The sequence below is a fragment of the Gastrolobium bilobum genome, unplaced genomic scaffold (assembly GCF_033153095.1).
Source record: "Gastrolobium bilobum isolate Gb01-03AN ecotype WA unplaced genomic scaffold, APGP_CSIRO_Gbil_v1 utg12345, whole genome shotgun sequence".
NCBI lineage: Eukaryota > Viridiplantae > Streptophyta > Magnoliopsida > Fabales > Fabaceae > Gastrolobium > Gastrolobium bilobum.
In genome coordinates, this window is record NW_026898413.1 from 418,672 (window position 1) to 444,887 (window position 26,216).

General features: G+C 30.9%; 1 protein-coding gene across 2 annotated transcripts; it reads right to left on the reverse strand.

Annotated features, from left to right (window-relative positions):
- Positions 1-1,774: 1,774 nt before the first annotated feature.
- LOC133316015 (guanylate kinase 2-like) lies at positions 1,775-5,427 on the reverse strand. Of its 2 annotated transcripts, none has more exons than XM_061517705.1 (11): positions 5,198-5,427; positions 4,602-4,643; positions 4,350-4,457; positions 4,163-4,236; positions 3,962-4,088; positions 3,476-3,838; positions 2,734-2,855; positions 2,516-2,651; positions 2,379-2,424; positions 2,178-2,286; positions 1,775-2,100 (listed from the first exon to the last, which is right to left on the reverse strand). In XM_061517705.1, exons 2-11 carry the CDS (start codon positions 4,602-4,604, stop codon positions 1,983-1,985), a joined length of 1,206 nt encoding a protein of 401 aa, XP_061373689.1. In that variant the 5' UTR covers positions 4,605-4,643; positions 5,198-5,427; the 3' UTR covers positions 1,775-1,982. The 2 variants fall into 2 exon arrangements, with proteins under 2 accessions (XP_061373689.1, XP_061373690.1); XM_061517706.1 differs by having other exon boundaries at positions 2,178-2,283; positions 5,198-5,425.
- Positions 5,428-26,216: the final 20,789 nt, after the last annotated feature.

Genomic DNA, 26,216 nt, shown 5'->3' on the forward strand with positions numbered 1-26,216 from the left:
TTCTGGCGTGTGTCCCCAACTTGCTTTCCCTCGTGAAGCGCTTTCAGGGTCCCCACACCTAAAAAGTTCGGTGGGGAAATGGCAACTTGCGCCACTCACTATGCTGTCTTCGACCATTCATTCCCACCTTTTCACGTTGGTTGAAAACCACAAAGATACCCAAAAATAAAAAAAAAAGTTGGCAATTTGGCATCATAATGATAATAAGTGGAAAAACACAGACCTAGCAAAACATGCACTTGCAAATGGTACCGTAAGACGTTGGAATATCATGCTCTTTTCTGCCACACATAATGGACCGAACCAACCAGCACAGGGTTGGATAATGACTCGACCTAAGAGCATTACTAAGCCAACTTTTAATCGGAACGTGACCTCACCAAGACACAAACAAGCACCCTTATGTTAGGTCGGCAAATCACAAGTTCACAACTCACTTGGCCTACCACATCTTTCGCACTAAAAATAGAAAAGAACGGAGATTGGGGGAAAACAACCATACAATTATGGGTAAAATGGGAAAGATAAATATATTATTTTTTTCATATTTAATAAAGGATGCAATGAGTCATATTCTGATAATATTAAAGATATTTTCCACTCCGTCGACGAACAAATCTTCAGTACATCAAGAGTACCCAAATGGGTACTCTCTTTTTTATATATATGAAAAAATTTCGCTCATTTAAATCCAGCTCTTAATTTGTATTTCTATTTAAGTTTCAATTTTTTTTCCCTATAGGATATACCTATATATGTAGCATTGAAGATTTGTTTGTTGTCGACATGACTAGGTTGGACAAAAAATAAGGTAATATCATGAATTCAATCTTCTCAGACAGACATGTGATACATGGAGTGTTTTATATGAAAAAGGAAATATATATATATATATATATATATATATATGAAGATGTATGTATGATGTTTGGTTGGGTTTTGTAATGTTCTCATCAGGTGTTTAAACTTCAAATCTATCTTCTGCGAGGACATGTATAATTTGCCGCTCTTGTTCACTGATTATTTGCCTAATCTTATTTGTTACACAAAACCCGTGGCATGAAGGATGGACGAAATATCTGCACAGCCATACAAAATCTTGGACTATTTAGACAGTGTCTTGATGTAGCCACATGAAGAAAAAGCTTTTTTTATTTATTTTAAACGGTAGTTCATACAATTTCTTAAATTAGCCATATCACAACCTCAACTCTCTGCCGTAAGACAAAAAGTATGACCATTATTTATGAGTATAACGTTATGGTAAAAAAAAATATATTCTGCTTAAATAACCTCATATTTATACAAAATTTAGCAACATTTTTCTACTGAAAACTTTATTCCCATAAAAGTACTTAGTAATTTTTATATTATCATCATTCTGCATTATTTGAGCCTACGCCTAGTTTATCATAGCATCTATAGCATTTCGGCAAAGAAAGTTGATAAATAGGTTCTGGACCACCGAGCGGTTGGGTCAAGTGATATTGCTCTTGGACTGTCAAACTCAATACACGAAGTTAGGAATTGATTCTTGTCTCAGACAATATGTAGGGCAAAGAGTACTCGTACTCGTCCTGAGGCTATTGGAGCACTAAAAAAAGGAAAATAATGGTAAGTTAAATGTGGGACAACCCCCCCCCCCCCCTAGTGAATATGTTGCTACCAGAAAAGGAGAAATGCATGTTAGCATAAACAACACTATATAAATGTTACAATCTAATAAGCATGAACACGAGATAAAACATATACACAACAAATTTAATATCTTAAATCATCTCATTGCCTATGGAAGGAATAATAATTGTGCCATTGCTAACACTCCTCAAGTCAATTCAATTGCCAGAAAAATCAAAGAACGTCACAAGGAAAAAAAGAAATAAATGCTTAAAGACATAAATCTAGTGCCTTATAACGTGTCCCATTTTCTCAAGTTACATATGAATGGAGAATCCAAGTTAGTTGACCAATTCCATTGAATGTTAGCTAAGTTGATCCATCTCAGTCAAGCCATCCGAAAACGAGTCAATGGCTTGTAAATCAAGCCCTCTTGTCCGACCAGGTGCACCCCCTTTTATTGAGGAAACATCCAACATGATCCTGCAAAGCCAAATACTAAGTATCAGTACTGAACTCACCTTTAGGTGCTAAATAAATAATGTGTTCAGAAGGCTCACAAATTCTTTGATTCCTTTTCTAATCCTGAAGAGATGCAGTTTATGATGATTTTATCATCAATTTTTGACACTGAATGATCCATTGGTAGATTAATCTCTCTGTGAACTGCTAGATTGACAGATTAAAACACATCAATTTATCTCCATGGCTTTAACGAACTGAGACTAAATATCAAGTTTATCTACTTTAGAAATTCTTACCTGGTTTAGGTGGAGCAGTGACAAAAGCATCAAGTCCCAATAATTTCTGCACCAATATATGTTTTATATCAGGATAATTCGTGGTAAAAAAAAAACTTCTGAAAGATTCAGGATGCTTTTGCTTTAGCAGCAGTTACCTTAAGTTTCTCATAACACTCCTCAAGTTTGTCATTGTATAAGATGAAATCAAATATGTGTGAAGACTTCCCTTGCTCAATCTCAGCCTCAGCGTTACGTAGTCGTTTCAGGATCTGTTCCTCTGTCTCTGTCCCTCTGGTTTCAAACCATTGAGTTTAGCCCAAAATTGTGGCATGGTCGAGAATTAAAATTTCATCACTAAGCAGGTACTACTCACCGGTCACGAAGGCGCTTATTCAGCTCTTCCATTGATGGGGGACATATAAAGATGAATATGGCTTCCAGAGAACTAGCCCTTACGGATCTTGCCCCTTGAACATCAATATCAAGAATACATCTCTGAATAAAAAACATATATCATTATCTCAGATGAGAAAAGTAAAAACATATATCTGAAGGAAAATAATCTTACAGGGTGGAAATAATATCAGCACCCATAATAATCAAACAGGACTTAATTTCATTACCAGCATGAGACAAGATCACAACACATGGTATTGCATGTATTTTAAAGGCTTAATTAGATTCTGACAAGAGTAAAAATCTTTTATAATCAATCAGGCCTAATATATGCCATTGAGATTCAAAGAAGAAGAAAAAAATTACCAAAAGCATTTAGAAATTAGAATTATAGCATGTTATTTAATAAAAATTATGTTTCCTTTGCCAAATAGGTGGCCTAAGAACAAAACCAATGCAATATGAGATTCTGCTATGCTTCTAGCAAGACTATATCCCGCAAGGTTCAGAAATACCAACTCTAGAAGTTAAGACAATCCTTACATGTCAGATCTCATAAGAGTTTGAAAACAAAACGAATAAAAGCAAGGCCCCTTTACAGACAGATTGATTTGGATAGAATGACTAGTACAGGCATGCCTGCAATTTAATTTCTAATTCAAGATAAGCAAGCTTCCAATAAGATGTGTTATAATAATAGTTAAGCAGAAGGAACTTACTTTCCCCGCATCTGCTACCAGTTCGACAGCCTCAACACTCGTCCCATAAAGATTACCATGGACAGAAGCAAACTCAAGAAACTTTCCATCTTTAATCGCTTTCTCCATTACACTCTTCTCAGCAAAATGGTAATGGACCCCATCTTTCTCCATATTTCTTGGAGCACGGGTGGTGTGGCTCACAGAAAAACCAAACATAGATGGGAATTCCTTCATGAGCATTGATATCAGTGTTCCTTTACCTACTCCAGAAGGACCACTAATAACAACTGGCTTCTCAGCATTGCCTATCACACCCTTACTCCACGCAACAACCTCAGTTCCCAAATTTTTTTGCTGCTGCCTAACATATTGGGTGTCCACCTGCAAATAATGAGAAAATTAGCATCTATTAGGCAATTATAGAAATCTACCATTGTTTCATAGTTTCAAAGCATTAATAGTCCTTCGTTATTAGATTAAGGACTGGATCAGCAAAACACCAACCTCCAGAAACCATATTTGATCATCTGGCTTAGAACCCTTCTTAAGAATTAGTATTCGATCTTCCAAAGGCACTGCTGAGTGGCCTTTGCATGACATGGGTTTGGTGCCCTGCACAGTGGGATGAACCCTGCATATTAAAATGGATATCAGCAACAAAAGCCTGAGAGAAGCAGGTATGAAGCTAAGAAACCTTAAACTAACCATTCTCCAAGATTATGGTCAAAAATTTGAACTTCAATGGACAAAGTTCCATCATCAGCACCACCAATGACATACTGTCAAACAAATGGAGGCCCACTTTTTGTTTAAGGCAGAAGATTGGCAGGTTACTAATCTAACTAATAAGAACATATAGAGATTATCTTCATAGCATATTGTATATGCTTACCGTTTTATCACCAATGATAGTAGTTGTTTGGCAAGTTCTGTTTTTCAAGTCAAAGCCATTAAGAGGCCCATCCTGCAGGTCATCAACAAGGAATTCTGTTGCTTTTCCCTAGTGATCACAACCAAAGAGAGATTAGTGATCCACATTTGAACATCATAATCTATCTGCATTCATTCTCCTTGAAACTAGACATTTTTTTACACTGTAACCGTTCCCATACTCAATGAAATAGCAAGCAAAATGAATCCTTACCATTGTCAAATCAGTGTCTGCGATGCAATCCTGGTTTAAACCCTGACCAAAAAGCATAAACAGAGAGATGAATACCATATAAATTACCAAGAGATCTAGCAATATGAAAACTCCCATCGTAAAATAATAATAATAATAATAATAATAATAATAAAAAAGAGATAGCAGAAACTCATTGAAATTAGCAGACATTAAAAGTTGGAACAACAAAATATTAGCCAAAATATCCCAATGAGATTCAAATAGAAACAACCCCAGATTTGATCAACTTCCAGGAAAACAAGACCTACAGAAATATATGACAAGAAATCACCAAGCTTGGTTTTTTTATTCAATATATATCTATATGACCCTTCATCATAAACAAATTGGAAGACAAGTTTTAATATATATATTTTTTAAAAATGAAAACAATTCAGAATTTCCAACCAGGCAAACAAAACCAACTTGAAAACTCAAAAAAAAAAAAAAAAAAGAATTGTAGAAGCAAACTCCACGCAATCAGAAGAAGTGGATCAAACAGAAGAAAACCCAGATCGCAATGCGTAAAAAAGATGAAATCTTGAACAGGTGGAGAGCGCCAATGTTGAAGATACCTTAGCAGAAGAAGCGTGATGTTTTGGAAGTTGAACTTGTTTGTTAACAACCTTAAATAAAAGATGTGTGTGTTGTTGGGTGAGAGAGAGTTGTTGTTGTTGCTATTGTTGTTGTTGTCATGAAATGGAAACAGAGTGAGGAAGATGCAAAGAATGAAGGAAGAAGAAGAAGAGGAACAAGTTGGAAGAAAATTTGAGAAAGATTTTCATATTTGTAAGCGCAAAAAGCAAAAAGGGGCGGCTTTCGTTTTACGAACAAAGGAGGACTTGCCTTCGTTTTCTTGTAAGGTGCTTACGAAGCTTCTTCTTTTTGTTTCTTTGTTTATTTTGGAAATATTTTCCCTTTTATTCTTTCTTTAAAATAAATTTTTTTGGGTATCCTTTATTTTGTTTTTTATTTTTTTTCTTCTTTCTATAGGTATGACCTATGATGCACGAACACGGGACACAACACGACACGACACGCCGACACGTTAATTTTAAAAAATGTCATATTTCGACATGTTGGGACACGTTTTGATATTAAATAAAATTTTTAATATATATAATATAATTTATATTTAATACATATAAGAGTCCATAATAAGTCATATAACCAATCAAATATTTAAATTTTAAAACATAAATATAAATATAAATAATTTTTCGTACTTTGTTAATTTTTCATATCAAATTTCATAACAGAAAAAAATTAATTTATAAATTATTTCTTTTATATTTAGTTAACAAAATAAAATTAAGATTTAAAAAAAAAATGTGTCCGAACGTTGACCGAGTGTCGAAAAAAATTGACTGCGTATCAGAAAAACGTGTCGGAACGTGTCAAAGAGTTAACCGCGTGTCCCCAAATGTTGACCCCGTGTCGGAGCGTGTCCGTGGCGAACACGTGCCTGACACAGCCTTTTTCTAAAATTTTACGTGTCCGGGTATTGGAGGGTATGACTGCAGAGGTGCGGCTCGTCCAGCTCCGCCCGCCATCAATCTGTCAAAAAATGAGTCAGTCTGTTTTGTCCCGCTTTTGAAAGTGGACTGAAAAACTCAGTCTGCCCCGTCCTGTTAGGCGGATTGGGCGGGTTAACCTGTCAGCCCAAATCTATTTTATATTGACTCGTCTCAACTCGTCTATACCTGTCATTAACCATCCAAAAAATAAATCCATCCTATTATATTTGACAGATTGGACAGGTTAGTCACCGAGCCAAACCCATTTTATCGACTATAGGTAGGAGGTATCCTATACCTATTCTTGGTTTCCTTGTACTACTAGAAGTTCCAAGCAAATTCAAATGACCATGCACCTTGACAAAATGACAACTGGGATACGAGAACCTTAATAGAAGTGACACGGAAATTTAAGAAACTTTACATGTTCATTATTTAATACTTTTCATGTTTTCTATTTTAAAATAATAATTATTCAAAGTTTTATACAAAAACGTAAAAAGTTGTTCAATTTTTTAATTTTTTTTAAAATTAATTATATTTGACTAAAGTTATTAAATTATTGCTTCATTTAACTTATGTTGAACTGATTGTTTTTATGACATGTAAAACTTTTTTTAATTTGTTTTTCTTAAAAATAAATTATAGTGACTTAGAATTTAATTAATGTAAAAAATATTCTACTAAAATTGTCACAAAACATATTTTCAATTTTTATTTTTATTATTTTTAAAATTTTCTTTTAATTATTTTAAATTTTAACTTCATTTTTTTAATTTTGTGACCTTTTATTATTTTCCTCTATATCTTTCCTTACTTTCTATATCTTATAACATTTCAAAAAAAATTATCTTTTATAGTTATTTTTATAACTGATTTAAATAAATATGAATTTAATTTTAACTATATTCCAAATTAATTATAAAAAAATTTAGCTAAAAGAAGAGAGAGAAAAGAGAAAGTAAAAAACTCACATACTTTTATATATGTATAAGAGTTAAAATTATTTTTTATAACATGAAAAATATCATTACCTTAATATAATGGTACATTTTTTTTTTCCCTCACCATTTTATCATACGCCAATAGCTAAGAGGGCATCCCAAAGTCCAATAAATTGTATTGTTTAGGTTCGGGCAATTTTTTTTAAAATATTAATTGATATCCAAAGTCTTAATAAAATTAACTAATTCAATTTTGGATTTGAGTTTTTTAAGGGTGCGTATGGCAACTATTCTATTCCCTGACACTGTTTAATTCTTTCTTATTTCTGTGCCTTGGAACAGTTTCTGAGAAAAAAAACGTGTTTGATAACATATTTTATTTTTATTTTGAGAATAAGAATTGCGTTTGATAACACGTTTTATTTTTTATTCTGAGATTCAAAATTACCTATAAATCTATTTCTTTACTTTTTGTTTACAAATTTCATCAATTGTATAAAATAACAAATTGCACTAGAATTCAACCACAACGCAAAAGCACCTATTTGGAAATTCAAGAGCCCTAGCCCCAATTTAAAAAATCCCAAAAATTTGCAACTTCAAGTTCTAATCACAGGTCAGAAAAGAAGAAAAATTAAGTAACAAAATAAGCTTTTATTCCTATCATTAATCTGAGATTCAGCGAGACGAAGAGATGAGGAGCATACATGTTGTTCTTGTGTGAAGGAGAAAGACGTGTAAGTGGGAACGCAAAAGAGAGAGGGAAGGAGACGAAGAACTTCTGCGATAAAAGAGGGTTGTGGTCTGCTAATATGTTGAAGGCCGGTAATGGTTTGGTGTTGGTGTGTGAGGGGTATGAAAAAGTGAGAGAGCGAGGGAAAACTGATTCTATTTTTGTGTCCGGAACGAGAAAAACATAAATTTTTTGATTCTTTTTTTTTGTTTCTTGGCATAAAAATTAAACTGGTTCATCCAGAGAACAAAAAAATAAACCGATTTTACCAAACGAGTTTCTCATTATTTTTATTCCCGAGAACAGAAATTAAAAAAAAAAAAACTCATTCTGAAAAGGTTGTCATACACACTAGCTGAGATTCTAAACAATCTTACTACTTTTTAGACAGATCAATTCTAAAATCTATTTAGATAATCACTAGACCAAAAACTCTTGAGATTTTTTTTCTTTTTAAATAAACCACAGGAAAATAATTTTCAAAGATAAATATTCACTAACAAACCAATGAAAGGAAAATAATGCTCCATGAAACCATGAATATAAATACGAGCATATAAAATAGTTTTCAAATACTCTTATTATAATTTATTTTAAGGAAAATTTCAAAAAAACCCTTATAAGTTCCTTTAGAATCACTTACCCCCTACTCAAAAATTTTAATCATTTACACCCATACTTAAAACTTTTTTATCACTTACCTCCTAACTTGATTTTTCATCCAAATTAAAGTTAACGGTGTTAATTTAAAAAAAAATCAAAACTACCCTTAAAGAAAAGTAACACACAGTACTATACCTTACCGCTGCAATAGATAGTCATTGAGGAGTGCAGCCCTAATCTTCTGACGCTCCACCGCCCCTGCTTCTGATTAGCTGCTTATATAATTCGGGTTCTAAGAGAAACACACAGCAATCAAATATTTGGACTGCTAAATCTCCATTCTATTTGAGTATTTGGACTGATATATATATATATATATATATATATATATATATATATATATATATATATATATATATACCACTTGCGAGTTTTTGATTTTGCGAATTATGTAAAATTTTGAATATGCGAGTTCTGCGAAATATATATATAGACGCTGTTACGAGTTCTTGAATCAGCGTGTATATATATATATATATATATTAAATCAGTGTCTATATATATATAAGCGTACGAGTTCTTAAATCAGCGTGTATATATATATATATATATATATATACCATTCGCTGATTGAAGAATATATATACCACCATTCGCTGATTGAAGAATATATATACCATTATATAGACGCTTATATATATATATATATATATATATATATATATATATATATATATATACCAACAAGTTCTTGAATTTGAATCAGCGATATAACGAGTTGTTCTTGAATTTGAATCAGCGAAAAGACAATTGCTGTCTAGTTTTTTTTTTTTTGAGATTAATATGCTTGAAAGGAGATTTTTTTGAAGCTTGTTGTTATTTTTTCAGATTTTTTGGAAACCCATTTTTTTTTGCTGTCGAGACATGTTATCTTATGGATAATAGTTAATGAAATTGGTCCTTTATTGATTTTTTTGCTGTCCATTTTTTTTACTTGCTGAAAATATTTACACCTTTGGAAACATATAGTGGGGCTGGAAAAAAACTTACAAGATAACAAAAAAATCCATGTTACTTGAATGGTAGTTTTCAGTAGATCATTGACAATAGTTTGTTATCTCTTGCGAGCAATAAGGTGTCGAGGGGTTAATTTTTTTTTTTTAAGAGTAGTGTTGGTATTTTTTTAAAAGACTAACACCGTTAACTTTAATTTGGATGAAAAATTAAGTTAGGAAGGTAAGTGATAAAAAAAAATTTAGTAGGGGTGTAAATAATTAAAATTTTTGAGGAAGGGAGTAAGTGATTCTAAAGAAACTTATAGTGGGATTTTTGAAATTTTTCCTTTATTTTATTCGAATGACAAAAATGCAAACAGACGTATTTGTCAATGTGTTAGTTATTATTATAAAAGGATTTTACTTTGAGATCTTTTTTTAATTATTATAATTATTATTTTTTGGTAAAGTTTTTTTAATTATTATTATTATTATTAGTTGTACATTCATTAATTTTTAAAAATAAAATAAATTGTAACCGCATCTTAATTTCAAATTTTAAAAATTTAAAGATAAACAAAATAATGTTAAATTTTTTATACTTTTTTTTTTTTTTTTGTAAATAATTTTTTATACTTTTTACTCCTGATTATAGTTATTTTAAAATACTTCTTAACTTTTTGTTATACAATTATAGTTTGCTTTAAACGTTTATTATTATTATTTATTTTTAAGTTAATAATAATTACAAAAATGTTAAGTAATATGAATGTAGTACGTGTTAATAATAGCTTTTTTTTTGGTACGAGATAATGATAAAGAAATTGGATAGGTTTTAATAGGTTTCTTACATAAAACGAAAATTTCTTTTGAGTAGGATTTGTCCCAACTCTGCTTTTCAAGAATTGTTAAATTTAATTGCTTTTGGCATGTGCGTGGCCGTCTACATGCCCTTTACTTCCTTAATTTTCGCTTTCTTTTTTATATTTTTCTATTATTTATGCGTTAGCATTACTCGCTAGTCTATTTTTCATGCATGAATCAAGCATAAATTTAGGCTTTTGTTAATGGTTTCATTTTTTCAGCCGTGAATGCATATTAGTGATTTGTGTTTAGCTCAAAATAATATTGTTTTTTTTTTTTTGATAACAAAATAATATTGTTTTGGTACAGGTATTTTTGTATTTTTAATTTATTTCAATATTATAATAATTATCTTTATTTTTATAATTTTTTGATGGGTTTATTTTTTTTGCAGTTACTGCAGGTAAGTTATTTGCAGTAAGTACAATATGACGTCGTTTTGGAGCGAAAATCATGGTGTTTTTATAATTTTAATTTATTTTAGATTATTATAGTCTTTATAATTATAATTTTCTAATCTTTCAATCCCAAAACGACGTCTTTTTGGGATTGAAAGATTAGAAAATTATCTCCATTAACTGCAGAAATATTTTTCTGTTTTTTAATTTTTTAATCTCAAAACGATGTTATTTTAAAAATATATGGAGATAATTTATTTACATTTATTATAGAAATATTAAAGTCTTTGTTTAATACATTACTTGAATCTATTTCTGGTAAAAAAAAAAAAAAAAATTCGAAAAAAATGTTCCTCTTGGCTTCACAGGATGTATTTAATAGCATGGAACTCATAGTATAAGAAACTAAATTCAAGATATGTTATCTCAACTCAAAATTTACTTAATTTGTATACTTTTACACTTTTATGATCCTTATCTAATACATTCTCAACTAATGTACGTACTAATCAAGTGAGACCGAATAAGGAGTTAAGGACCCCTTTTTTAATTTTTCTATCCTTGACCAAAGTTTATTAAGCATTTTTTATTTGTTTGGAGACTGACAAAGAACCATTCAATATCTTCTTCAACCGTGGTAGGTAAGTCGGCGGACTCAGTCAGCTGAATAAATTCACAGTAGTGTGAGTGTTGACCTAACTCTTGGATTTTTTTTAATATGTTGACCCACACGAAAAGCATCCCAATCTTGTAGTCATTTTCGGCATGAAACCCAAAGGGAGTTATATTCCAGCATTATTCCCTTGTATTTTGTTAACATTCATTAAAAAAATGTCCATATCACTTATATTAGATTTTAGTGTTAGCCACGCTGTTCGATTGTAATTTGAAGATATAATGGAAGGTTTTGATAATAATCAATACGAATTTTGAAAAATTATCATCTTAAAAGTTAGTTCATGAGATTGAAAAGTTTATAATTCATATAAATCCCATATCAAAATTTTATATATTTGATTTGAGACTCCAAATTCGATATTTTGCAATAGGACCGTAACATTCTGTTCTTACCCTTTTTTTGGTGTGTTTGCTTTGAAAATATAAATACGTCATTCATCACGAAGCGCGATTGAATGAGATTTTAAGCAATCTTGGGAAGAATCACTATAAAAAATTAGTTTTTAAAAGATAGAATATAATCCAAGGCTATGTCCATCTAGTGTCTCATATATAGTAGTATAGTACGGATGTAAACATTTCACGATATCCACGATTTCAGTGCCTACACGGGTTATAACCTTGCAATTACAATGTCAGCAATTAGATTTTATGCTAACAGCCTAAGACGTGTTAACCTTAATTTACGATGTCACCATCTACTGAAAAATCTTTGAAAGTGCTTAAGATATTTTTTTGTTAACCTGACGCAACCAATCGTCCTTCAAAGTTATGTGCTGAAAATTCACCCCGAGAAAAAGTTGCATGCGGTAATTTTAAGCAATCAAAGATTTGCATTCGATTAGGATAATTGATATTTTATTTTTAAAAATATTAGGTCTAAAGCCACCCTATCGCTTCAATGATACATATACATTTGCTTTAATAATGCTATTATTTTAATTAAGCCTTTGTCTTTTGTTCTCTTTTGGAGTGTGTTGCACTTTTAATTTTATTTCATTACTTTAATTGTGCAAAAATGTTTTAGGGATGTTGAGCTTCGGATACGGGTTCTTTTTTTGAAAATGTGCGTGTCGCACACGTGTTTCATTCGGACACGTTCTGACACACGGTTAATATTTTGAGACACGTGATTAACTCTTCGACATGTTTCAACACGCAGTCAACTTTTTCCGACACGTGGTTAACGCTCGAACAAGTTTTATTTTTTTATTTATTAACTAAAAAAAAAAAAAAACATTTATAAATCAATTTTTTTTTATAAAATTTGACATGAAAAATTAAAAAGGTACGAAAAATTATTTTTTTTATATTTATGTTATAAAATTAGAATATTTGATTAGTTATATGACTCATTATGGACTGTTATATGTATTAAATATAAATTATATTATATATATTAAAAATATTATTTAATATCAAAACGTGTCTCAACTTGTCAAAAAATATCATTTTTGGAAATTAATGTGTCGACGTGTCGTGTCGTGTCATGTGTCCGTGCATCATAGATGTTGAGTACTTGAGTGCATCAAATATGTCTTTTATTATTAAATAATAATAGCTCAGTTGACACCAGAGAACTAAGCATGTGAGAATGGAAGCATATGTTCGATCCTCTCCAATATCGTCTTTGAGATGGATTTAAAGTCTTAATATCAGAACCCACCTCAAATCAGATTAGTCACGAAACAGTAAACCCAATAAAATATCACAAAAAAAAAAAAAAAAGTCTTTTATTCTAGGTTTTGCTGATAGTCAATAGGGCACTTGTATGCATTTACCAGCACAAACGTGGCTCTATCCGTGATTGGTGGAGCAAACTTAAAATATTGGAAGCTTTAGTTGTTTTTTATTTATTGCAATAACTAAACATATCTTTCAGAAGATTGTAGAACTTCGGCCGTTTGGATGACCCAAAATATTTTATTAGAGATTCTCTTTTATATTTGTTGCTTTCTCCAGAAATCTTTTCCCTTTTACAGTAGCATCATTCCACTCCATGATGGCTCCTTTTCTTTCTTTTATCTATCCATTCGATCAACTTGGGTTTCATAGTCAAAGTTCATAAACTAGGACCCCAAGATGAGTGGAAATTTTCCTATTGAAAAACTGGTAATTAAATGGATAATGAAAAACATGTCCACTTGACAAAGGGTTTTGGTTAAAGCTAAGCTCATTTTCAAAGTAGCTATCTGTCATCATTCATCTCTCCCAAAAGCCAACAAAAATGTTAGATGACAGTTTGACAAGTGGTTCTATAACACATGGACACATTTGGAGGAAGCAGCCAAACAAAATTGAATTAACTTGTATAGTGTGGTTAATCTTTCTGATTTGCAATTTTAGAATGATCTACCTCTCTTCCCCTGCCAGTGGCAGCCTAAATAATAAAGGGTTTTGCTATTGGTGATTGATGAATAAAAAAATTAAAATGTTTATTACTTTTATTGAATTATCTTAAATATTTAAAAACTTCAATATTTTTAAAAGGAATAGGATCTGTTTATAATTTTTTTTGCAAATTACACTAAGTATGACCGGTCATACACTCTTAATTGAAGTATGACTGATCAGACATAATGTAGTTTGTAAATAATATTTTTATAAATATAATTTTTCTCTTTTTAAAATTATTAAAATACTAAAAAAATAGTTTTTTATTTGATAATTTCTATATTTTATTGGCACACGATAACAAAAAATAATAAATATGTACAGCAAAAAAGGACAGCATGCCTCGTGTCTGGGACTGAAACCATGTGGATGCCTAATAAAGTTAAGCCATGCTCTTCTGCCCTGCTCTGCTATGCGGAACCATGAGAAGACAGTGATTGATCTGTGCAGCTCTTTGAAATAATGAAAATGTAACACTTCATGGCTAAACTGAAAATTTTACTCTTAAATAGTGGTGGAAATATGTGCCAATGTGTTATATTCTTGGCGGTCTGGATCTGACATAAAAAATAATAAAGATTTGTTTCAAAATTTTTAATACAAAAATAACCCGTTTATTTTACGGATATTCAATATAGTATAATATGAATAATAATCTCTTAACCTCAAAATATTTTATTTATTGTGTAAATTAATATGATACGATTAAAATATATAATATTGTTTTTACTAATATATGTAAACACGACACAACAAAAATAATTTCTAAAAAAATCAATACAGATTAATATCATATTTATGGGATTCATATTATTTTTTTGTTAATGCAAACACAATACAAATTTGAAAACGAATTGATATAAGCATAAATTTCTTATAATTTTGTTATTGCGTTAAAAATTGTCAACCCTATTCTTAAATATTCATGTAAGCCTTTAATTCAAAACATTAATGGCTTGTCGTTGCCATTTTTTTTTAAAAAAAAGGTTGAATGATTTAGAAAGAAAAATTTTATATGAAGTTTGATGTAAGTATTGTGAGTGAGGATATTCTAACTATCAAAAATTCTCACTACTAATTTATTATCTATCATATCACTATTGGATTAAGGAGAGAGAATGTTAAAATATTTTTCAAGAGATAGAAAATATTAATCTAATGATGATTAGATAAGTAGTAAGTTGGTAGTGAAAAATTTTAGTAGTGAGAATATCTCTCCTCAATTATTATATCTAAGTTTTGACTCACACTTTAAAGGTAAAGCCATTATCACTTAAAAACTGTAAGGACATACAAAACAGTGATATTTTAAGTATGAAAATACTATATTGTTATCCAAAAATAATATATTTATACATCCACAAATATTTATTTCCAAAATAATTAAATTACCATATGCTCAATCAAATTTAAAGTATAAGTTTAATAAAAAAAATGCAAAAAAAATGTAATTATATAGCTATATCAAGCTTTAGAAGTCTCGGGGCATGTTTGAAATCTGTTTCAAAAAAATATTTTTTTATTTTTAGAACAAAAAAAAAACGTTTGATAAGGTTTATTTTGTAAAAAAAAAATTAAAATTATAACTATTTTTTTAAAATCAAATTTAGAGAACATACCTGAGTTATTTGTATTTTACGTTTTGACTATTAACTTTCAAAAAATAAATAAATAGAAAACATTTATTTCATTAATTATTTTATAAAAAAAATTTAAGAATAAAAAAATCAAAACACAGTTAAACACATCCTTATTCTTCTTTCTCTCCTCCACTATTCAAGCCATTTTTCTTTCCCGAGTCTGTCTTAGATTTTTCTTGTCCCATAAAAATCACAGGCTTTGTTATTTTATTCCCCAATTAATGTTTTTACAACAAATAAACCAAGGAATGCATAACAAGGGAAAGTAGGAAGCAAAAAACTAACAATTTAAAGAAATGGACCCTAGCAAAAAAAAAAATGGACCTGCTCTGGAGAAAAGCAAGGTTTTTATATTTTTTAACCGTAGCTATTGTTGGGCTTGAAGTGGGGTTTGATAAGATGCAAGTAGTGAGAGCATTCAAAAGAGACTAAGCAACAACAGTTTCCTAGGTCCAATAAGATAGAGTACTCATTATGAGCCCTGATTGTGTTAACTGGGCCCAGATAACTAACTATAGTTGATGTAGCTCAAGAGAGATCCAGATTGAACTGTAATGAGATTACTCAGTTGATGTTCTAACTTCTAAGTATTGTTTTGGCAAAAAGGCATAATAAAAAAATTGATCAATCATTAATAGTTATTTAATTATTACAAATACACTTAATGTTCAGTATATCATTATCAAAATAAAGCGGGCCTGGTCCAATAAGACTTATTACGATCTATTCAGTTTAAGATTGGGCCCATATTATAATTGCATTATTGGGTGTTACATTAAAAACATGTTTCTTTTGATTTGATTTGATTTGCTAGAAAGCAAAAAACAGTACAACACAATAAATTATATTTTATTCAATTGTTCTAATAGTATAAGTATTGGATTAAAAAAACAAGTCATTAAGCATCACAATAAATTAGTTTGTTTATGTTGTATCTCAAAAATATATCAAAAGCAAGCATTGAGCCATGAGTGCACAATTTAAATGCGAGCAATCACTTTAACTTTTTAAGGCTTTCCCCGAAAACCTTACACGTAAAAGTGCATGTTTGGTGTGAAATCGTTTAAAAAATGATCGTAAATCGAGTAAGTTGAGACGAAACATAAAAAGAAGTATAGAAGTTGATACACACATCACAGTTACCAAGATCATAACAAATCGAGTAAGCACGAACCTAACTCATCATGACATATCTATTAAAGTTGACAGCAGAAGGTAAAGAGAATTTGAGAATACATACACGTTGAGCGCACAAAATAAGATCTTTAAAACTTTTAAAGAAAAAAGTTATGGCTCGTGAAGATCAGAAGGAATTTTCTCGAATATTTTACGGACAGAACTAGATTTTGTCCTTCAAGTATAATCCTTTTATACCCTCTTTTATTTGTAGTGCTATTTATGGTCCATTCCTCACAAATGACTCTTCAAATTATTATTTAAATAATCTTAAAGATAGAATCTAATCTAAAAGTGCGTCCCCCTTGCTACCGGACACGAAGCCTTTCTTCTAATATCAAATTATTTAAAAGCCAAGTTTGTAATCAAACCAATATAAGTATTAATTCACGGTTTTCTAAATCGATGATGATTAAACACGTATTTTCAATATTATAAATGGGAAAAATATTTCTGCAGTTAATGCAGATAAGTTATTTGCATTTATTTTCAAAACGACGTCGTTTTGAAATTGAAATCTTAAAAAATTATAAATATAAAGACTATTATAACCTTGAAATAAATTAAAATTATAAAAATATCATGATTTCTACTCTAAAATAACGTCGTATTGGACTTACTGCAGATAACTTACCTGCAGGTAACTGCAGAAAAAACGAACTCATTATAAATATGGGAAATGTATTTCATCATTCACTGGAGATAAAATTATCTCAAGTGAGCTTAAAACGATGTCGTTTTGGATTATAAGATTAAATAATTATAATGATAAAGACTAATATAACCCTACAATATATTAGAATTACAAAAATACCTCGATTTCTGTCCCAAAACGATGTCATTTTGGGCTCATCAGAGATAATTTATATCCATTGACTTGAGAAATCCATTACCCTATAAATATATTAAGTAATAAATTTACATAAATGTATTATTAATTTTGGAAAAATGTATTAACCACTTTTTTAATATTAATTCTGGAAAAATTCAAATGGTTTTTATACCGGTTTTAATTAGTTTTTTTTAAGTTGAGTAAATTAACCGAACACTTGGTCGATTCATTAATTTTCGAGTTAAACCGTCTGAACCATTTTGATTTTTTGATTTTTTGATTTTTTTCAATATCAATAATATTCTAATTATCAAAATAAATGGTTTATGTTATTCATCTCCAACTCCAACTCCAACCAAGCAAGTCATAATGTCACCTCTTTACACGCCCAAGTTTCCCTCCAAGTCATGTACCTAGATTTGTCTGTTATTGAGTGGTGTGACCCACGTCACTGTTTCTACCCTTGTATCTATTCGTACTCCAATTACATCCAATGATAACAGTCATTAACAACTCGAAGAAAAAAAATCTAATGATAAAACAAGAACCTCCAAGTGTTAGCATCTGAATGGTAGACTAAAGCCTAATCAACAAACTACTTTTTTTTTTTTTTTTTTAATTTAGTCGTTTTTATTTTAATATTTTCGAATCACAATGACTTTCTGTTTTCTACGCAACACAAAATAAAATTTGAATAAAGTTGGCGTATAAAGGCATTCAATTATATTGAACATGAAGTTTTTATTTCTCCACCAAACTTATTAATTAAATTAGTCATAATCATTTAATTGATTGTCATTTTTATTATCAATACAATAACACATATTATGTATACAGTTTAATTTATAGAGTTTAAATTTAATGGCTTAAAAATTTCAATATTATCATTATAAAGGAGTGAAGTATTGTAAATAATAAATAATATCTAAACGTCTTTGATAATTTAATGTAATTTATTGATAATGACATTATACTAAAATTAATTTTTTATATAATAACAGCGTGAGGCGTGGGCATTTTGATTTGACAGCCCAAGAACAATGGGCAAGGAGAACCGCACACGTGGTGAAATCACTGATATGACCTATGATGTCAGCAGTTGCATGGAGGAAACATACGTAGCTATGTTCAATGCCTATAAACTATTGCCACGTGCGAAAGATCTACTTAGATTCAAGTGTTAACCATGACACGTGTAAAATATGAGTGGTCCATTTCGTATTATTATATACAAGTGGGCCACGTTAAATTTCTAGCCGACAGCACCATTAATAAAAGGAAAAATCAAAGGAAGAAATTTGCTGCGGTGCCCCTGGTTTCTCATTATTATCCACTTTGTCATTGCTTCCACAATTATGTTGTTTTACGTTGTTATAACTACTGTTTTAAAGATTATATTGGATTATACCTCCAGTTGGAACGTTACATAGTTTAATCATAAATTTAAAAAGTTACATTAATTAAATTATAAATTATAAGTTGATTGAGTTTGATTTTTAATTTAGATTTCAAAACATCATTTACAACATGAATTTTCTTTTTAATTTTAAGTTATAACATTTATGACATGCATATTTTTGTTTTTATATAAATTAAAATTTAATCATTTATTAGCGTTCTAATTTTTTAATATCAAAAGTGCAATCACTTGAGTGGCATTACAGATAAAAAAATCAAGTAAATATCAATAATCCAAGCAGTAAAAATTATAAATAATAGCGAATTTGATTCAGAGTGAATATTTGTATCCCTTAGCACTTTTCGTTCTTCTTACCTTTTATTATACATTTTTTTGTGGACACCCCTTACCCTAACGTTATGCCTTTTCTTAGACCAAAATATAAATAAATATATAATTATCCAATATCATTATTCCACAATAAGCAGGTGAATAATTTTATTTCATCACACACGCTAAATTATTGGAGTGATGATATGTCTCCTAATATCAAAATATAATGGGAAAAATAGAGAAAGCTAATAGAGATAAAGACACATAAGAAATAATGTGGTTCGGTCATTCTGACCCTATGTCCACAAAAATAATTTTCTTGCCCATTATCACTCTTTCTTCGTGGCCACCCTGGTCACGGTCACGTTTGTTGTTCCAATTGGAATCATTGGCACGAGAGATGAGGGCAATTAAATTGATGGTTGGCACATGTGTGAGTGATGCTTTATCTTTAAGGTTCAAGTAGGGGTGTCAATATGGGTTGACACGACACGAATTCGACACGACACGAATTTGACACGACACGAATACATCAACACGAACACGACACGAATTTTTATTCGTGTCAAAATCTTCAACACTGACACGACACGAATTTTTTACGGGTTGACACGACACGACACGAATAACACGCAAAATAGGGGTCAAAACGGTAATTGATAAAAAAAATTAAAAAAATAGATCGAAAATAAAATAAAATAAAAAAATAAAAAAATAAAAAAATAAAAATAAAAAATAAAAAAAATACGGGTCGACACGAACACGAATTGATAAACACGAACACGACACGAATTTTTTGCGTGTCATTTTTCCCAACACGAACACGACACAAATTTTTTTACGGGTCAACCCGAACACGAATTTTCGTGTCGTGTCGCAGGTCGACCCGCGTGTCAAAACCCATATTGACACCCCTAGGTTCAAGAGGAGCTTAAAGTCTCTGATGGGCTAAGAGTCTCAACATTGGTTAGGATATTCTCTCGAATACTTTCTAACTGCTTTAGAAGACCGAAAAGGGTTACAACCATAAAGAAGCGCTCCACTGCTTCTTGTACTCAGAAACATTTGCAGCATGAGGTAACATAGCTAAGAATTCCTGCATCAAAGAATGAATTTTACAAATAAAAACCTACATTCGAGCATCTAGTGATTTGCGCAATTCCATTATCTGATAAATAATATAATAAAGTTATAGAATGTCATTGGTGTAAAGGCTTTTTGGCTTCCTCCCATACGTCATAACAGGTCTTAAAGAGGATAATTTTTTTTTTATAACTGTCGGATAAATGGATTGCCAAAGGATACTTAGCAACTGAGCATCAATCTTTTCATAATTAGATTTTTTTTTGGAGGTTACAAAGAATTGAACACAACATCCTACACTACACACACTCCTAACATACACACCCCACACCACTAGGCTAAACCTAGTGGTGCTTCATAATTAGATTTTTGATCCTTGGGAATATCTACAAAATTGGTCTTGAGATGTTTCTCGTGTCCCTAACCAATAAACCAGATCTTAACAGAGGTAGACCAAGGGCCTTTTGACCGTAGTAAGTTTTTTTTTTTAAAGTTTGGCCGGATTAATTTCTTGGTCAAATATATTACCAATGTAACGAGTGATTTGTGTACCGTGTTAAGACACGACATTTTTGGCAACGCTTTATGTGCAATTTCAGGCGATCAGACACATTTGTAGTAGTGTAGCATTTATTGAATTGAGACACGGTGGTTTGACTACCATTTTTATGTATGACAAACCAGAGCTAACGCGGTTCCGTACATACCGCGTTAAGTGGGAAGGTAGCAGCGTCTGTGTGATGGGATGTGGCACTGACATTTTCTTAACGTATGGCAATTTCTTACATTACGAGTTATATATTTAATGGTTTTATCAAATGGAATGGAAAGGGTTAAAATTCAAGGGGCAGGGTATATACAATCCAAAGAATTGTAATGAAATCTAATATATATGAGGTCAAAAAAATTGTGGGTGCTATATTTATATTTATTATAATGGCCTGAAATTTTATTAAAGATATTATTAAATTTTTTAAGGGTGCTATATTTATATTATTCAATTAAAAGTTTAAATTAATTTTCATGTGAGCATATTAACTTTGTTGGTGTTGATAATTGTTCACGTTTGTAGCGGACCCAAATTTTTTTTATTTATGTCTGTATATTTAGGGGTGGAGGTTCAGAGGTGGTGACCCCAAAAAAATTTTTAAAGAAAATTTTAAATTTATTAAAAAATAAAAGCATATAAACAAAAAAAAAACTTGAATTTAATACAAAAATAAAGTACCTTCTGGATCCTCAGAAAAAATCACGAGATCCAATTTAATCCTTTAGAAAAAAATTGACCTGTGATCCCTCTTAATTCCAAAATAAAGTACCAGTTGCCAAAAATGCTGCGTCTTAACGCAGTACACAAATCATCGCATCATTATGCATTACATTGGTAATATATTTGACCAAGAAATTAATTCGGTCAAACTTTAAAAAAAAACTTAGCACGGTCAAAAGGTTGTAGACCAAGTCTTGTAAGTAGCATATTCGGTTAGTTTTATCGTTGTAATGGGTGAGAAAGTACTCGAGATAACGCCAATAGTGTTTTTGATCACATTACTTGAGCCCTCCATCACAAATCAGATGTAAGAACCTGCAAAAACAAAATAGAAGACCAGAGAACAATAAGGAAGCGAGAAATTACGCGAAATCATTGCGAAAAAATATCCAAACAACAAGTTTTTCGCTGATATCTTCCTAACATATGAGACCTATAATGAACGGAGACCAGATATGGAAAGAGGATCAGAAGACGAGCAAGATGGTGGTGGTCCGACCCGGAACGGTGGCCAGACGCTCTCTCACGCTCCGAAAAAGTGGTGCAGTAGCCGAAATCTTCCACAGGTGATCCAATGTCGACACAACTTGGATAGATGAGGTCGCCTCCTCGAGCCGATCCTGGTCAGATAGTTGTTCGCCGAAAAACTTGCCAGAAAAGTGCTCAGGCGGTGGCGAACAATGGCGGATGGTTACTTTCGGCGATGAACGATGGGTGACAATGGTTTTTTTGACGATCTGAGGTTGAGGATAAATGGTTGTGACCAACTGAGGGTTAGGTACTGAAATTGGGTCGCTAGTATGATGCACGACACAGATGACTTGCCGGAATGATGCACAACAGGGGTTTTCTGCGGTAGCGAGGTTTCGCAGAACACAAGCTCTGGTACCAACTTGAGAATATGGAATTATGAATATATTTTATTGTATTAAATTGAATTGTGTAAATAACTGTACAAGAGCTCTCTATTTAAATAGACTAAATGACCTAATAGGTTAAGTTCAAAGAAGCTTCTAGAGTAGTCTAACTAATCTAACCAATAATACAATATTATCTTTAACACCAATCAAGAAAAGTAAACCTTGTGCAAGTTGATTGACTTGGTGGATGTGTGCTTGTTCCTTTTGAGAACTGCCATAGGTTTAGTTTGAGAGCAAGAACAAAATTCTGATTGCATATATAATTGAACACTAAAGAGATACATGGTTAGGCTGAATGAATGTATATAAAATGAAAGGAAAAATGGTGATAGTCTATTTTTGATAGTGAATCATGGATGTACACAGACTTTTGGTGGCTGGAGTATATGTGATAATTTTTTTTGTGGTGATTGATATGAGGAGTTGTATAAAATAAATATACATATATGTGTAGTTTCATATGAGCACAGAAATGATATTGTGTCATATTTTGAGAATTGTATGTAAACAAGTCCGATTACTATATTTTTTACATGAAAATCATGAATACATTTACAAGTGCTTTCGAGTGTAAGCAATGTCATTGTTGCATCACGACAAATATACTGGTCGTACAAGTAATAAAGTAATAAGTAAGATATCATTCCCACGATAATTGATCTATCAAACACTAATTTCACTTTGTGGTCAAAGTTGGATCAACCTATAAGGATTTTTGTGAATATGATTGAAATATAAAAATGGATACTAAGACTACCAAACAATTATCAAGAAAGAAAACAAGAGCTCAGATTGAAACTTAGAATAAAAATCAACGATGCAAAAGCGTAGCTAGGATTTCAACTTCCCCAGTCTCTTCCTAATCAATCTACCCTTTCTTAATCAATTTCCAAACTAATGTTATTGACAATTCATCATATATTAATCAAAACTCAATCCATTGGTGTTTCAATTCTTTGACCTAGTAAGAACCCTAATTCCTTAGTGATTCCGTTTAGGGCAAGTATTAAGAGCGATGGATCAAAGCAGTAATAGGTTTCGTTAGCCTATCCTTAGATCAAACAAAACCTTGCAATTAATCAAATCTAAATTTCACACCAACATCTCTATTGTCATGCAAAATTCATGTGTTCATCTAAGATTAGCCAAATCATAATCGAAACTAGGAATGAAGAATAGATTAATTCCATAACATGGAAGATTGAATATTAAATTGAAAGAAAAGAATAGATAACATCAAGAATCCATTGGTTCCATCTAACCATAACTACAAGAAAATCTAACCTGACATAGTAAAGGAAACTAGAATAATATATGAAAAACTAGAGAAATCCATAAAAAGAACTTGATAACTGGTCTCTTCGGTGAAGCTTTGACCCTTCCTTCATTTCCTCGGTCCCAAATTAGAGCTTTTTCCTCTTCTAGGTCGTAGAAAATTGAATAACTTTTGTCTTATTTGGTTCCCCTTTTAATAAAAAGATCCATGGACTTTTTACGATGATGTTCATTGAGTTTGGAAAATATGCAACAATGGCCTTGCTCGCTAAGTTAGCTCACTTTAGCGAGGAAACACTAGAATGCTTAACGAGCATAACTTGGCTTGAATTTTGTCTTCCTCTAGCTTCCCTGATTAGTCCTTACTCTATCATAGCAATTTTAACCTAAAATCGATACATTTTTCAATCAGTATCAAACTAAGTATGAAAACTCCAAAGTCTTTTGCAATTAAATAAAAGTCACCATGTCTTTAACCATATTCAACAATATTAAGCACAATTTGATCCAAAAAACATGATATGTTTGACACTTAAGAAACATTTATTTGTTGATATGTAATAAGGATGGTATAATCCTTAGAAAATGAATGGTTTACTTGAGTTGCTGAGCCATAAATACTGTATATCTTGTATAGTCGAGGCTAAGTATACATGTTGGAATGCTGGGAGAACCAAATCAAGCAAAAACTTTAAGAATTTTCCACATAATTAGCTTGTGTCCAGAAAGTATGGTTGGGCAGTTGAATACTTCACAAAAAGTAGGAAGTATTTGAATATTTTTTGTGCAGTATTCAAATTGTTTCCCATAATGGCTGGGAGTTTGAATTCCTCCTCAGAACTAAGATTGAAACTTTCGGCTCATGATCTAGATTGGCTCTATTTCACATTCTTAAATTGAACGTCCACCCAAATGTGTTAATGCTAAAATAACACTTAAAAAAATACTACTTAAATTTTTTTTGAATCACTAAGAATTATTTTCATGAGCATGAACTAGGAACATGGCATATGCGCTTTAGACCATGGTGGTGTCATTAATATAATGCATATGGAGTGTCATACTAATAGACCTAATGTCAACTAAAAAGCACAAGTTTAAAAACGTAATGTGTCATGACATGTTCAGATCTTCATAACTTCAAATATCAAGATTAGTTATAACCGTCTCATATTATATATTCCAATTGTTGCACAAATAAATTATTCTTAAGCAAGCCATAAAGGATACAATTGACATACCCTATTTTCAAATTGAGTCAAGAACATGATTAGAGGGAAAAACAGTTAATTCATATAAAGCCATTAAATTGACTAAATTAACAACCTGATAACTTAAGAAGCTAGATTACTTCACAAAATTGGGGGTGTAAATAGGTTGGGATGGGCTAAGCTATGCCTTAAAGAGATCAGGTCTGTGTAAAATGTTTTAGGCTTAACCTGATCTATTAGCCTGTATAGGCCTAAATTATAAGTCTGGCATTACTTATATTTAAAAAAGTAAAAGCCTTAGCCTAGACCTGTTAGCCTGATTACCTATTAGACATTCAATAGTTAAAACAAATAATTAAAATAATAATTTTATTATTCAAAATCATTAAGATAAAAATTTATTTATTTTATTTAAAATAAATAATATGATATATGCCGACTTATAGGCTCATAGGCCCGATAGGTAAAAGAAAGTCTATGGCTTGCTTTGTAAATAGATTTTTTTTTAGGCTTGAGCCTATTCTATTTAACTATATATAATAGGCCGAACTTGATATGATATAAACCAAGTCGTAGGCCTCTGTTAGGCTGACCGGGTCATTTACACCCAAACACAAAATAAAAAATTGTGTAGGATAGTTGGATTTTTTTTCCAACTTGAACTAACCTTTTCACAATCGATTTGGTATTGAATTTTGTTTTTTCCAATCTAATCAACCAATCCCATTACTTTAAAATAATATTTTAATATAAATCAATATTGTTTTAATCAATATTTTAAAATAAGAAGGAAGGATAAAAACCTAATAGAAGAAAATTGAAAATAATAATAATAATAATAATAATAATAATAGTTTGAGTATTCTATTCATATTGAATGAACATCACCTTATAATATTAAATTAAAACAAAAGCTTAACCAATACTTATTATTATTATTTTGAAATAACTAACACTTAAATTAAATCACTTTATTTACCAAAAAAAATAAATCACTTTCACTGGTTTAATGTTTCAAATCAACATCCCTTTTAAATAGGGTATAATCCCCTTAAGTTGACGACGCAATTGTCATAAATGGATAGAGGAAGTACATTTGAATTAATTGTACCAGGGGTGGACAAAAATTATTCAAAACAAAACAGATGGCAATTATGTCATACCAACAAAAATTCGAGCAGTTTTCGAGTAATTTTACTTTGGATTGTTGAGGTGTCCTGCGGAAAAATCCAGTCCTTTTCCTAAATAAAGTGAATTTATCATACTTAGGATAAGAATAAATGAAAGATCAAGGGCTAAAAAAGAAAAACAATTATTTTCTGAATGGCT

Coding starts and splice junctions, on each gene's coding strand:
- LOC133316015 (XM_061517705.1), bottom strand. Junction 2,856..3,475: donor TGGTAGCAGATGCGGGGAAA/GTAAGTTCCTTC, acceptor TTTTTTATTCAG/AGATGTATTCTTGATATTGA. Junction 2,101..2,177: donor GAAAAGGAATCAAAGAATTT/GTGAGCCTTCTG, acceptor TTGGCTTTGCAG/GATCATGTTGGATGTTTCCT.